At 34.5% G+C, this 16664-nt stretch overlaps 1 protein-coding gene across 1 annotated transcript in view; it reads right to left on the bottom strand.

Annotated features, from left to right (window-relative positions):
• The window catches only part of LOC108674812, an 83105-nt gene that overhangs the window by 10338 nt on the left and 56103 nt on the right, over window positions 1-16664 (bottom strand). The window contains exons 7-14 of the mRNA XM_047882609.1: window positions 14909-16036; window positions 13630-13716; window positions 11481-11512; window positions 11101-11245; window positions 6456-6583; window positions 5784-5787; window positions 1558-1703; window positions 55-880 (exon numbers count right to left, since the gene is read on the bottom strand). Of these exons, the coding sequence (XP_047738565.1) occupies window positions 55-880; window positions 1558-1703; window positions 5784-5787; window positions 6456-6583; window positions 11101-11245; window positions 11481-11512; window positions 13630-13716; window positions 14909-16036 (2496 nt within the window). The remainder of the gene's footprint in view (window positions 1-54; window positions 881-1557; window positions 1704-5783; window positions 5788-6455; window positions 6584-11100; window positions 11246-11480; window positions 11513-13629; window positions 13717-14908; window positions 16037-16664) is intronic.

Raw genomic sequence — 16664 nt, 5'->3', positions numbered from 1 at the left:
TACGTATCTTCATGAAAATTCCATTGATTTTTAGGAAAAAATATCATTCCTTACCCACAATTTTGAAGAAAAACACGCAAGGTTTTTCAGCAGAGCCCACTTCGTTAGAAGCCCAACACTCGACTCTGTCATCCACCCTGCGGCCGGCTGAAGAGGGAGTATTCTTCTCAATTTTTCCGATACTTGGCACGACGTTGCCTATTGCAGTAGTAGTCTCTCTTTTGTTCACTTTGCGGGTTCTACTTCGATGAAAATAATCGTCTCTATCTGCGAAAAGACTAATATGTGTACCTCGAAAATTCTCTTTATTCTGCTGAAGGTGATTGAAATTGGTGGGGTGCGAATCCAAAATTTCATTTTTTATAGAATTTCTTGTGAATTTACGTAAAAGGCAGAGTTGGTGAAGTTTTTTGAGTGGATTCGCAAAACTAACACTACTCGATCCATTGGTGGAAACAATACAGTCGCAGATTTGATCTATAAAGCGCTTTAAATTGAAGTTCGTAGTTTGCGAAGCGTTCCAAAAAAACATTCTTCCATGACCATCCTCTTCACCAAAACCTTCAATTAAATGTGTTCGCTCAATTGCTGAATCTCCATTCAGCTCGCCAACGTTAAACTTAAAAGAATCGTTCTTGTAGTCAACTGATTTCTGGCTCTGATGACATATTTTTACGAGTAGACTCTTTAGTTGAGTCAATTGGAAGCTCCTGCCAATCCGATATTTTCTTGGAGGTAAAACCAAAGCGTTCTTGTTAACGCTTCGAACAGTCCGGGAGTTTTTACTCGGTGATGCTGCTTTGTTGCTGGGTTCAGAAACCGTGTAATAGCCTTTGGAAATTGTTCCTTCGTCTATGTGGCTCACTTTCTTGCGCACGACCTGTTTCCATAAAAGAAGCCATCCAGTAAAATTTATGAGTTAGAATTGAATGGAGAAAATGCGACTTTGTAATTTCTCGGAGTAAAATTTTACTTGAGAATCAAATTCACCAAAGTAAGATAAAAGAAGAAAAGAAATGTGCAGAAACACCGGAAATTCTTGGCTTCTTTCAATGATTTTAAATCTCGGCATGTTAGAGACGTCTTCTAGAAAAAAATTGGCGAAAGTTAGCAAAGTAATCCGAAATAATTATTTTAGAGGAGGAACTAATCACCAGAAAAGAGTTGAGGATTGGCTGAAATATCGCTAGACTCGGTCAAGTGCCCAACACAAGCTTTTCTCAAAGTTTACAGTGCTGGCTTTAGTTCTAATTTTTAAACAACTTTCTTCGTTTGAATGTCGTTGCATTTAAATCGACTAGTTTTTTATATCTCAGTAATTCATGTCTCAGTAATTTTATGTCTCATTAATTTTTATATCTCAGTTTTTTATATTGACGTAATTCTCAGCCTGTTCATTGGAACATCTGCTCGTTAGTCTGTAAATAACGTTAGAACAACAAGCAATGCCCAGTATCTAAACTAAGCTCTAAATTATTTCAGCCACTGGGAACGAGTTCATTGTGTAAACAATTTCAAATATTCCAACGAATTAAACTTAATCAAATCAACACAAACCTGGCCTGCAGAATCCTTGTTCTCCGCCCACCAACTGAACGTAATGTTGGACTGTGGGGATGATTTCATAGCGCACTCGAGCGAGACCTCCTCTCCAGCCCTCACAATCACTTCAGTTGGGGCGGCCTTTGCACAAACTGGAGCGACTGCAGTGTCATGTAAACATAACGTAATTAATTCCTCGGAAACTATAATAGTATGAATCAAAAGTATAAATTAAGTATTGGAAATAAACTGTACATTTAAGTGTCGCAAATTAATTCCTCGGAAACTATAATAGTATGAATCAAAAGTATAAATTAAGTATTGGAAATAAACTGTACATTTAAGTGTCGCAAATTCATACCTCGGAAANACTGACGTTAGGATGGCGTGCGGCAAAGGTTCCCCCTGAGATCAGAACAACATGATGTATAACACTATATTAATCGAGTCTCCACTGACGTTAGGATGGCGTGCGGTAAAGGTTCCCCCTGAGATCAGAACAACATGATGTATAACACTATATTGATCGAGTCTCCACTGACGTTAGGATGGCGTGCGGTAAAGGTTCCCCCTGAGATCAGAACAACACGATGTATAACACAATATTAATCGAGTTATCTATGAAAGTGAAGTGGTGTGGTCTCAAACATGCGATTTTTTTATCATGTCGCCAACCTGGAATCTACAATTAAATTAGAGGTTTTCGATATCAACTATAAAGCTACGATGACTATCGATATCAACTATAACTACATATAAAGCTCTTCCTCAACATCGCTGTTGCCTCCATTCACTGGGCCGTGTAACAAAAAATTGAATAAATAACGTTAAAATGATAACAATAACAATTTAAATTATTTTTGAAGAATTTGCAAGGAGGAGTGTTCACGAAACAAAAAAAAAATCCCTATCTTTTCAATTCCCATAATATGTTTTTCCTCAACAGGACAAACAGCAAACTTTGGGAACATTCTTCTATTACAACTTTATGTATCAGAAAACCAATGAAAACAAAGTAAATTCAGCAAAAATGTACGCCAACTAATGTACTTCAAATAATCATCTACTACGAGAACTAGTTTCCTGACCAGGCGGCAGTCGTTGTCAAATCGAAGGCCAAAAGAGTTTTTTCGTTATTAGGACGAATATTTGTTGTTTCTTTTTCATTTGTATTTTTATTCAAATCTACAGAGTTAAACGAAAAAATAGTATTTTTGATTTACTTATTAAGAAACACTCGTTGGTGTGAGTTAATCTTCACGCTTTTCTCCAATCTCGAACGCTGTTGCAGCAGAAGACTGAGAAAATGCCGTTATGAGCTTTAGAATATCAGGTTTCAAGTAAAAGTTCAACTTTCTTGGGAACATTGATCAAAGATGAAACGGTGTAGATTATAAGTTATGAAACGGTGTAGATTTCCTAAAAAATCTTAATTTTTGTAAGAGATAATCTTTAATGAGATAATGAGAACTTGAGGATTTGTTCCACTTGTAAAACTAGAAGCAGAATAGAATTTCTTTAGAGCAGAATTTGCACTAGGAAATGGGACTTCCAAGAAATAAATTGATAGATAGATGGAACTAAAGATAAAAAGGGAACATCCATTAACAGCAGTGAATTGACTATATAGATAGTCAAATAATTAAAATCATCATAGCTTAAGAGTTGCTGTTATAATCTTAGTAAATTCATGTTTTCTTTAAAATGAGCAATGACAAGGATCGTATAATTGATCGAGCCTACAAGGCGGATTAGACGAATGACATTATTGTGCTTTATTTCCCTGTGTAATCGAGGAAATTAAATGAAATTTCTACTAGTAGGAAATATACTGTACAGTTACATAAATTTTCATTTCCCTGCTAAATGATCGAACATTATGACTTCTAAACATCACGTTTTTAGGTTCAGTTCTTGATATGCTCATTTTTATCCCCAGCATGAAAACCGGCCCCGGCTCAGACAGCATGGTTTGCACATAATTCCTGAGATTGACAAAAGAGTGGGAGCAATGCAGTACTCAGGTCTCATTATACGAAAATACGAGCGACCTGAGCTCCAACAAAAGCTTGTTTTCTAAGAAGGAAGACCAACGCGCCCGTCATATTTCCATATGAAAAATGAAGCTCTCACTGGCCGGGCCGGCGTCGAGCTTGGCTTGCTTGCTCTTTTCAAGATCTGCTTTGTGTGGCCTTTAAAAAGGGCAGTAAGTGTGTGAATTTACTTGCTAAAAATTTCGTCATTTGAAGGACTATTTTGGCATCTTGGAATGCGCTATTGCTTGAGATTGCTTGAGTTTTTTTAAATAATTACTTCACATCTGCTTTGATAACTAAAGTAATTGAGACGGAAATTACATTTAGAACAGGAATTTTTTCAATAATTATATTGAATTAAATACAATCTCAAAAGAAACCGGAAATAATGAATGCGAAAATAATGAATTTCCATAAATTAAAAAAATATAATATGTTTTGTTTGAAAAAAATATAATACGTTTTGTTTGATTTTTGTTCAATGTTTTTGGGATACAATTAGGGAAACTTGAAAAAAGTTTAAATGTGGATAAAACCTCAAAAAGAAAGCAAATAAAAATATCGCCCGGGAAAAATGAAATAAATTTATCACGGAAAATCATCAAGCTTAGTTTATGAACAAAATTTAGGGCTGAGAACGTCCGGTGTTCGTTCAGTAAAGTTAGCTCAACTGACACATCAAAGGCCTCCCAAAATTAAAAATTCAGTTAGGCAAATATTGAACTCCACCCGTGACTTTCATAAGCTTAAACTTACAACACATAATTTAATCAAAATAATTCATAGAATGGTAGCCCCTAACGTCAATGATTACTGAACTTGAATAAAAAGAGAAGGTGGAAGGTCCTAAACAAATAAAGCTTTGACAGAGTTAATACCATGTTGGTAAATTATACTGATCATAAATGTTTATAAAAGGATTTAAGCAGAAAAGGATGCACCAACTGCAAAAAATTGCCGTAACTACAGAAAATTTGCCAAAACTGCAGAAATGATGTACAAATTTTAACCGGGCTGAAGGGCATAAAGTTTATTTGCTATGACACCTTTCATAGTTTTTAAGACAGCAGGACGAGAGTGTTTTGCATTTCAACGGAATGTCGCCACAGCTTAACCTACATTTTTTGACAAAAGTAGCTTTAATGGCCGTCGCATTGTGAAGGATGAAGCGCGAACGTTATTAATAGTCAAAAAGAATTTAGACACAGCCATAACTAATGTTTTGGAAAACCTGTTGCTGCGTTACTTACATTTTAGAAAAAATCTGACACAACAATGCTGAGATTTTACACCACAGATGTCGCAACATATACAAAATTTTTCACTGAATCAATTGCATTTCTGACAACGCTACCGCTGTTTTACTTATATTTTATACAATACCATTTGCATCAATGTTACTGATATTTTTTTTTTTAAACTGGTCTTGGCATGGAGCACATTTTGCACGGAAAGGGTATTGTAAATTATCACATTATCTACAGAATCTTTCCCAGAAAAATCCTATTTTCTACAAAACCTGCCTCAGAATTACTCACATTATGTTTACATCTGCTGCCGCGAGTCGACAACCCTAGCAGCATTATTCTAGATTTATTTTTTAAAAATTAGCAACGGGGAATAAATTTTTTTGAAGAATGTTACGACACATTATTAGCATTTTTGAAGAAAGTTTCACATAATTACTCACTTTTTGAGGACATTAATGAGACAGTATTCACATTTTTTTAATAATGTAACGAAATATTACTCACATTTTTTGAAGAATGTAACTATAAATTCTTCATATTTTTGAAGAGTATGACAATGTATCGCTCACATTTTATAAGAATGTAGCAAAACATTTCACACATTTCTGAAGACTGTTACGAACCATTACTCACATTTATTAAGAACGTAACAGAACATTATTCCTATTCATTATGAATATTAGGAAAATAAATCTAATTTATTAAGAATGTTGAAAAAACATTACTCACAATTTTTATAACTGCAACGTAACACTACACACATTTTTTCAAGAATTTTACGAATTACTACTCACATTTCTGACAACTGTAACGGAGCATCACTCACATTTTTTCAGGAATGTTACGAAACATTACTCCAATTTTTCAAGACTTTTACGAATTATTACTCACATTTTTGAAAATTCGAACGAAACATTACTCACATTTTTCAAGAGTGACACGAAACATTACTCACATTTCTGAGGAATGTGACGAAACATTACTCATATGTTCAAGAATGTGACGAAACATTACTCATATGTTCAAGAATGTTACGAAACATTACTCACATTTTTGAGGACTGTCTCGAAACCTTACTCACAGTTATGAAGTAAGTTGAGAAACATTACTCACATTTTTGAGAACTGCAACGAAACACTACATACATTCTTCAAGAATGTTACGAAACATTACTCACAATTCTTCGAGAATGTTACGAAACATTAATAATATTTTTGAAAACTGTAACGAATCATTAATCACAGTTATATAGAATATCACAAAAAATTACTCACATTTTTGAGGAATGTGACGAAACACTACTCATATGTTCAAGAATGTGACGAAACACTACTCATATGTTCAATAATGTGATGAAACATTACTCACATTTTTTATGAATGTCACGAAACCTTACTCACATTTTTGAGAAATACAACGAAACACTACTCATATGTTCAAGAATGTGACGAAACATTACTTATATGTTCAAGAATGTGACGAAAAATCCCTCATTACTCACATTTTTGAGGAATGTGACGAAACACTACTCATATGTTCAAGAATGTGACGAAACATTACTCACATTTTTAAGGAATGTGACGAAACACTACTCATATGTTCAAGAATGTGACGAAACATTACTCACATTTTTGAGGAATGTGAGCGTATAGTGAGGAGGGTTAGCAGTGGCTGTACAAAGCAGCTGCGCTGTGCTGCCCTGAGCGTGATGGCTCTGGCCACCTCCCTTCAGCACCAACACCGACACAGGCACGTCTGTTGTGAATAATTTTCCCATTAAATTAAATCTAATTTATATAAATAAAATTATAATTTACACAAATTAAATTATATTAGATTATGTCTCTATTAAATGAAACTACATGGTTAAATTATATTAATTATGTTTCTAACAGCCATTAATCAAGCTTCATCATGCAATGTGTCCCTTATGCTAAATGTATTGCCGTTGGCATCAGTTGCGTCATCGAAAGTCTAAAACAAACTAAATGCATCAATCGTATCTCCTAATCTCAGTGATGTAGTGTAGAACAATTAAGTCAAGAATACGCTTGATGTAAATGACATGGACTCTTGAATATATAATTTCTCCAAAACGCAATGATTCACGCCGTGCATCAATTTTGAATCAATAATGAACTGCATGCCTACTGAGGAAGCTAAAGTAAAATCAACGTACTCTTCTCATCGACGGTAATTTTACAGCTCTATAAGATATGGGTTTTGCATACATGGGCCCATACTTTCAAAAAAAAAGTTAAGAGATCGTAAGTTCATCAGCCAATCATTGTCGGCCTTTCAAGCAAAATCCACCAATCAAAGACAAGAAAATAGAGCGTAAGTACTTACGTTCACTTAGCGAGTTAGAAAGTATGGCCCGCGGTCTTGAAGGTAAAACTACGGTTGTAGCCTGATCACCGTTACAAAATGAAATGTAACGTACATGAATTATTTGGATTCTCTAGCATTGGTCGTGGACTTGAGAAAACGTTGAAAAAAATTACAAGAGGCTTTGTTTTGGTTGTGTGATGTATGGCGCGAGGCTGTGTGATGTACGGCACGAGGCTGTGTGATGCACAGCACGAGGCTGTGTGATGTACAAAATGTTTAACCATTGAATTTAACCCAGCGCTTGTATTACTTCGATTCTCAATTCAAGCGAACAAACGTGAAATCTCTTAAATAATGATCATAGATTCAGATTATTTCATTTCAAAGTGCGACCATTCTAATTTCTAACATAAACATTCTCAATTTTTTGTTTCGATCAAACATGACAATTAATTGTATTCCTATGCAGTAACGGGGCCGATTGTTAATTGAAATTTCTAAATCTTCGATATTCATACAAAAACAAATACCGGACCTTTCCACATATATGTTTGTGAAAGAGACTTAGATCCAGAATAGAATTAATTGCTTTCTACTGAAGCACCTGAGAAGCCATGCTGTGATTTTTCATTTGATTATATTTATTACATTATATATTTGATTCATCATAAATATTGATACAAAGGCGTTTATTGGATAACAATTATTTTATACATTTTTAAAAAAATTTAAATGATTAATCATAATTAGATAGAACAAAACAGTTAAAGGAAGAATGGATGGTCGCACTACCAAATTGAATCCTTTCGTAAGGCTTAAGCAATTTATACAACTATTACACGCATGTTAGATTATTCATTGAACAAATTGCCTGGAAAAAATTTGGTCAATATTAGGTAAGAAAAACCTCTTTTTGCAGCCAGTAATTTAATATTACAATTAACCTCACAGGATCCCATTCAAACTTGGGCACCAAATAAAGCATTGACATCACGCAATTGGTTTGAAGGTTCGACCATTGACCTATCAAACTCGGTCAAGAACATTTTATGAATAGTGTGAAAGTTGCACCGCATGTGTATGATACTCAGCCAATGAGATCATTGAGTAGATATGTTCATCCGTCCTCAACGACCAACTATAGTCATCAATGACCCCCAAAACGCCTATAAATAAGCGCTAGAGCGCGCCAGAGCAATCAAACAGAGCTGTAAGGCCAGCTTTATTGCCGATGCTTCAGTCAAATGCCGAACCCTAGGAGGAGCAAAGGAGTCTGTTGTGGAGGTATTAAGCTACCCTGAAGTGCCTTCAGCTTCATCAATTCAAGGCGCACTTACCTAACTCTAATTATCCTTTAATGGCCCTGCAGGTCGTCAGTTTAATCCAAAGATACTTGCTAATGTTTCTGTTTATCAAAATTGTGCCGTTAATAATAATCACTTACAGTTGAACAACTTGTTGAGTGATAATCCGGAAAAAATTAGCGAGTCAATTCAGTTACGTTTAAAATATTGATGAAACTACCTGCCGCCGTCAACTCTCATGTCAACTCTCGTATAAATTAAACCTTTAGAACAAATAAATTAAAGAATATATGCTATGGATTTTATATAGGAACGGCAACGGGCCCAATATGGCAAGCATTACAACGCTACAACATAAAGTGGATATCTTCTCAAGCAATTACAAATACAGGGATTGATTCAGAGAAAAATCGTTAGTGAAAAATTAATATGCTACAGAGAATCGTGAATCAAATAGAATCGTGTTACAATTAAATAATCTGCTTGTGATGGTCACATTCCGGAGCAGCAGGAACTGAAATGGATTGTTTTCATTTTCTAGATTGTCGAACTGACGCTTGAGCTGGACTCTGAAACGTTTTCAATATCGATATGGTGAATTTACTTGCCGTTTGCAATGCTTTTAAATTCCTTGTTTACTTGCGACTCAAGAAGACTGATGGTATAAGCACTGGAATTTGTTACAAATTCATATACTAAAGCAATGTCTGACAGGAGCAAGAGCAGAGGGCATTATGCACCGCAAATGTTGTGTAGGTAAAACTTGGGATTGTGATAATTTTATGATGGCTGAATTGCTGCTAGAACTACAAATACCAAGCTGCGAATGTAGCAGTTAAATTGAATAATAAAGGGAAACATTCGATCCGATAAATATTTTCACAAAATTCCTTACGATGTTTGCCTTCAGCTTCATTTTATTAACATTTATAAAAACAATTATCTTCAATGCACGGCATATCATTTCGTATTCGTGGAGAAAATAGTTGTTTTCAATGCACGGAAAATATTATTAATCATGTTATGTCGTATTCGTGAAGCCATTTATTTAAAAGTAAATCATGCTCTCTGGGACACTCATATTGAAATGCAACATTGCATGGTTGGTAAAAAACGGCGAAGCATTCGTAAAGTCAAATTTTACGTAGTTATTATATCGTCGTAATTTTATTGTTGGTGTGCAAGGGTGAAAAAATTAACGCTGGCCTACAATAAGACAGTTTTTGCAGCGCCACTGCAGATGTGCTCGTTCATTTGCTGTGTCACGTAGCAAAGTTTTGCGGCCATTGCAGCAGTTCAATGAAATGAAGTCATGAAGCCGAACGCGCGCTCAAAAAATACTTGAGTGAACTGAACGCAATTTGGTCCGAGAAAATAAATCGACTCCTGTGAGCAGATTTGCTGCACCAGAATTAATTGCTGGTGTATTTGCGGACAGTTTCTGCTGTATATTGCGATTTTTAATCAAATACACAGCGCAGAGCGCGATTGCTTTCATTGGAAATTCATACGCTTACTCAAAGCTGACGCAGGATCAAAGTTCAATGGTTAGGCAAGGGAAATATGCTTAATGTGACCGAACTCTAGAGAATATAAACAAATATACATTAATTATAAAAAATATACAACATATGAAAATAATTTATCGTTCTTAAAACTCAAGAACAGTAAAAAAACATCAAAAATTTATAAATACATGCAACAATAAATGACATTATTAAGCACGTCTCGATGGAGTTCATCGGAGCGGCTGGCGATTATTAATAATAAGTTATAAATAATAATAAATTATATAATAATAAATTATTAGTCTCTGTAGTATTTCGAATTAATAGCAAAAGTTTCTAAAAGAAAATGTGACTATGATGAATTTTCGATATAATATTAAACTTGCAGTAAGGAAAATGGCAATATCTTAATGATCGTATATATAGAATTGCAAAATGACTACACAAAATACGGAAAAGATCCGAGTAATGCTGTTAAATTGATAACATAATAAGAAAATACCATCTCGAAATGAATTAGAAACAAAACAATGTTGAATATACTTTATTCCTCGGCTGACTATGGCCTGTGATCTTCCTTAATAAGATTGATGAATAATTTCCCACAATGTGAAAATTTCTTATTAGTAATATTATTCACTAATTCCATAAAAAGTGATCAATACAGAATTTATAGGAGTAATTTTATTTATTGATTAATAAATACGTCCAACTCTTAGAGTTTACAGTTCCGTTGCCAGTGAATACATTTGGAAAGTGCCTAAAAAGATATAATTTGAGGCAAATATGAATGGTTAGTCGTGGAGTTACGCAAAGATCATAATACAAATACAGGGGCCATACTTTAAAAACTCGCTAAGTGAACATAAGTACTTACGCTCTATTTTCTTGTCTATAATTGATGGATTTTACTTGAAGGGCCGTCAATGATTGGCTGATGAACTTACGATCACTTATTTTTTTTTGAAAGTATAGGCCCTGGGCCAAACTTTCAAAAAAAAATTAAGTGATCGTCAGTTCATCAGCCAATCATTGAGGGCCTTTCAAGCAAAATCCACCAATCATAGACAAGAAAATAGAGCGTAAGTCAGGGGCTTCAAAATAAGTAAAATTAACTTAAAAATCTCACAGTTGACGGTGAGCTTGATGCCATCGGTGGCGACGAGGTGTGGCAGGGAAGGAGCTACAGCTTGACACTCCAGCACGTGGCTGTGGTCGCCTGCGTTAACTGTGAACGACAGCGTCGACAAGCTCTCTGATGCCTGCTGCTGGGTCTGTTGTTTCGGGATAGATAGATGTCATTTTTAGACTTGTAAACACACAAAAATGATAAAATACTTTGTTTGCTTCTTTATTTAGAATTTCTATACTACATGATGAATATAACTTCAAAGTTAAATAACAAACTTGGAGACAAGAGCTCGTTGAGCCACGACTGAATGAATATACAATAACTTAACCCCACAACTGACCTGCCTGCCTACACATTAACTCAACCCCTCAACTGACCTGCCTGCCTACACAATAACTTAACTGACCGCCTGCACAGCAACTTAGTCCAGCTTCAGAAAACTCACAAGGAATAATAGTTAATTTATTAACAAATAAACCGCACTTATATTAATATAATAGTTCATCTAAAATTGGGCAATTTATTCAGAGACGATCACAGTGGCCAAGTATTACTGAAATATAACTCAATCTGAAACATATGAGCCGAAATATTGAGTCTGGACAAGGCCAACCATGTTTTAAATTTCACAACGTAACAGAAAATAATTGAAATTACAATATAAATTAAGTTGACAATTATAAACAGTGATCAATGAGTTTCGCCTTGCACGCAGCAACTGATGGTCACCGCTTTCAAAATCAACTCAATTAATTTTATTTACGAACCGTAGAGTCAGATTTTTTGCTGAAAGTCTCATTTTCGCGATAACAAAAAAATGTTGTCTCTGGTAATTTATTAACTAAATGTAAAGCTCATGAAAGTGGTGTTAATGATGCATTGCTCGTTGTCGGAATCTGAAGGTTTAAATTTAAGTATATAGATCTCATAACAGGACCTTATAAATAGTTACAACTCATTAGTTGAACTAAATAAATTCTACTAAATTAAAGCGTCGAGATGTTAAATGTTAGACTAACAATGCAGCAGGATCACTTGTGTCATTTATTTCTGAGACAAATAAACTGTTCAACAATTATAAGGCAAATAAAGATGAAGAAATAACGAACCTGTAAAAGTTTTGATCAATTCTTGTATGAAGATGCATTTTATACGATGAAATTAAACTGTTCGCGTATTTGAATGCCAAGGAGAAAAATTTCAAAATTGTCATTTCAATTTACTACGGTGTCGGCAAAAAGTTGGGTGCAATTTAAATACGTTATTCATCAAATAGAAAATTATTGCGCTGAATTCAGCTAAAATATTAAAAGTTCATTGAATCTTTGCCTGCAAACTTCGTTCATCACGTTCATCATGCTATGATAGTTCAAACATAAGGAGTCAATGATAATTCCCCAGAATGTTCGAGTTTTTTAGAATACTATTTATTCAAATCAAAAACAAATATTGTAAACACGTGTCTCTGATTTTGTAACTGGTAGAAATAATTTTGCCAATGCTCTTAATAGGATCGAATACGACTACTTGCTCAGTTTTTGATCAATGCTCATCGTCACTCACATCATCGAATAGGCCAATCAGTTACATTTTTCTCTTTGTTCTTGAACGTTTCAAAGCTTAAGGTAATATTAATTGACTCTACAAAATTACCCTACAAGATTTGCACAACGCTTTCGCTACAAAGCAGAATTGTTAGAATTTCGTATGCCCAACATCAACTTTATCATTACGCATCAACCCCGCCCAATCTAATTGTACGAATACAGGAATAAAACATTCGAAGTAAACTAATGATTTTTCGAAATTACTAATAAAAGGTTTCGTTTAAGACCGAAATTTATTGCCGAACTCCTCTCAATTCTAACTATTGCGAATCTCGATCCATAAATTGTAGCTAAAATCATCAAAACCGACGTACAGAAAATTTCGGGAAAAATACTATAATAAGATCCACTCCCTATATTTATTTATTTATTGCTGTTTTTTCAGGTTGCTTTGTATAATATCATGCACACCCATTATCCAGCCTAGCATATTTATGTTGACTGCCTACAATTCAGTCACATAATCGATTTCCCTCATGTATTTCACTGCGATGGATTTATTATTTTCAGTAGTTATTAAAGAAGCACGCACTTTATACTTCGCATTCATATCATTTCGTCATGGCAAATATCTCTGTAAAATATTTTGGTGCCTGTAAGTCACCAAGAAAGATTACTCTTTCCACTCAAATATTTAATGGCATTATTTATATTCATGAATCAATTCTCCGCTTCATAATAATTAAATCCATTAGTCCATTCTCCGCTTCATTAAATAAATATTACCGTGTCACCAATAAAGATTACTCTTCACAGTCAATTATTTAATGGCATTATTTATATTCATGAATCAATTCTCCGCTTCATATTTAATGGCATTGTTTATATTCATGAATCAATTCTCCGCTTCATATTTAATGGCATTGTTTATATTCAAGAATCAATTCTCCGCTTCATAGTCAAGCAAATAAAATATTACCGTAGTAATGCCGCGCAGGATTTGTCATGCCACCGATGATGGGCTGTGGCAACGGCCCCATACGCACCTTTAGTCCATCATCTGAGCCTGCCAGAGTAAATATCAGAAAAGAAAATACAAAACTTATTCGATTCAAATTATTCAATAATTATTATTATTAATAATTACGAGTATTAGTATTCAAATGGTCAAAAAAATTGGTCACATGAAAACATTTTGTGATCTGATTTTGTTAAATTTAGTCCGAAATGATATGTTCTTCGTTTAATAATCGCACAATTAAATATAATCAAGGTATCGAGATATTGCATGAACGAAATATTATCGAAAATCGAGATATTATCGAAAATCGAGATATTATCGATCGAGAACGGACATAAACGAATATTCCATGCAAAATAATGCGGAACTAATGGGGGACAAGAGCCGATGGTTATAGAATTCAGTATAGAAAGAGAATGTAAAGATTTTTTAATTTAGAACAAAGTCCTGGAAAATGATCATGAAAATGAGCAAATAATCTTGAAATTATCACAGAAAGTTGAGAAATTTAATGGTAAAATATCAAACGACTCTCAGTTGTACGACATTGAGAACACTAAAATATCATGATAATTTGGTAAAATGTTGGAATAATTAATGTGTAAATATTTTTGTTTCTGTACGTTTACGTCCAGTCGAAGGTCCAGCTTCTTTGTGAGACATTGCATAATTATTACAAATTGGAATCTGTGAAATCATTTTTCGAAATATATTAGAATCAGCGCGAGAATTATGAAACCATTCAGCTAAGTTGAAAATCCGTTAATGCTCCATGCAAGCATTTTTTATCACAGTATTCCCGTAAAACATTAATAAATTAGACTTATTGATTAACTTTAATCGGCTTCATTCATCGAAAAAGATTAACTTAAAACTGTAAAACTTTAAAAAAGATTAACTTAAAATATTAGCAAACACTGCCAAAACGGGAACTAATGGCGATGGATACAAACTATTTTTTATTAATAAATTACCATATTACATTTAAAAATAATTCACCCGCATTCAAAGATTTTAGAACAGAGTTGTGCAAAAATCTGATCTGACATATATTGCATTTCATCAATAAGCGTGAAGCTTATAAAATAGCTTGTCAATTCATTACAGGAACTAAAGAGCTTCGAATCCCCATCAAAGTCAGTCATTTCTCTCCCAATTGGCTCTCAGGCTCATTAGATCGGAATAATCCGCTTTATAAATACATTTTTATCCCAAAGAAGACCTGCAACAAACTCACTCATGTTTTCCAAGTCCACGACAGCAGTTATGGGTTCCAAAATAGGACTGTTCAGAGCTGAGCATTTGAGTTTAGTGGCTTGGGATCCTCTCTTCAATACCAGAGTGCTGCTTACGATCGTTTCTGGAGATTTCTTACGCCCGTATTTAGGATCGGTGTCTTCTAAGTTGTTCCAGTTGCTCTGCCGAAAGCCATTTCGAATTGGATTCAGTTTGCTCAAGGGGCTTCGTTTGTGACGAATGGAGTTTACGTCGTAATTCAAGCTAAGCTTTGCGCTCGATTTAGAGGTTATAGCAGCAGGATCCTCGAAGGAAGAAGATACGGACTCAAACAGGTCAATTGAAGACAGTGATTCCTCTTGCGGGAAGTCAATATTGGCAGTTGAGATTTTTTTGCATCTGTGATGGTCAACAGAATTTGCACCTACGGGATTGTCCCTGAATATAACACCATTACCGATTTCAAATTCTCCACGTTCAGGTCTGCTTAGTCTATTGATTTTCAATGGTGTAGAAAATTCACTGAACTCGCTTTCAGGACTCAAACTTCCGAGAGAGTCGTCCAGAATTTCGCTCTCTTCGGCATTTGAACCCAGATTTTCCAAAAAGTCATTCGTTTCCATTGATTCAGTCTCAAAACTTGTACCCGGAACTAATTCTTTACCTAAGTATTGCTGAACGTGACCTTCGTTTTTACTATTTAAGTCAAAATTTTGGTCAAGCGAACTATTCTTGCGTTTTATGAATGAAGATTTCCGACTTTGAAGGGTATTTTCCTTATCGGTCAACTCTTTGGAGAGCGCTTCCTGAGGACCATCCCCTGCAGGCGTAAGTTGGCTCGTAACCAAAGAGGCTTCAAAATTTTCTCGTGAGGAGGCCTTAGCATCTTTTGCAAATTCACTGCCACTAACATCGGAAGTTCTACGGGCAAGTTTTCCAGAAACGCCCAGGCTGCGTATTGGCAGCACAGAGGCACCATCAATCACAGTTTCCAAGTCGACGTCAGATCTCCGGATCCTTACGGAGCGATCCAGAGGCGCTGGGTGTGAGTTGGCCGAGCTCACTTCGGTTTGTGATTCCAGGATAGATCCGTTCTCGTCCTCCCAGTGCAGCGTTGGTGCTGGAACTCCTACACAACAAGAAATCAAAAAATATCGGAAATTAATAAAAATACCGCAAAAAAATTAATGAAAATTAACTTTGATTAATTTACAATTATGTTTACGTTCATCAATGAGTCTTAAAAAATGAAGAAATTATTTTAACATGGAATAACAAATAAAGCCCTCTTTCAGAAAATAAAGGTTTTCTGACTGATAGAAATTTTTAATAAATCTGCATTTCTGTCAATGAAAAAAAATATTTTGGAGCGATATTACTGAAAAATATTTTTCTGTATGCACCTTCATGCGCAATCCAAAATCTGCGTTTGTTTTAATAATGAAAATGTTGTTGTTTCTATTATAAAAAATAACATAAAACCATTTGGTTTTATAAATCAATTTGGTTTTATAAAACCATTTGGTTTAAAACCTTTCTTTATAAATTCTAAATTCTACGAAATGACGATGGAGCTGGAATCCGAAACGTTTTCTATAAAGATATGAATTTATGTGGACTATTCTTTGCTTTTATTTTTTTAATGTAAACTTTCGATTTGAGCAAACATTTGACGTCAATTCTTTAAAACCATTTGCACTAAATTTTCATTCATATTCCATTGTATATTAGCTAATAATAAATATTTGTATTCATAA

Source organism: Hyalella azteca, unplaced genomic scaffold, assembly GCF_000764305.2.
Source record: "Hyalella azteca isolate HAZT.00-mixed unplaced genomic scaffold, Hazt_2.0.2 contig10876, whole genome shotgun sequence".
Taxonomy (NCBI): Eukaryota; Metazoa; Arthropoda; class Malacostraca; order Amphipoda; family Hyalellidae; genus Hyalella; species Hyalella azteca.
The sequence above is the reverse complement of the archived record's forward strand: the minus strand, read 5'-3'. Positions and strand labels throughout refer to the sequence as shown.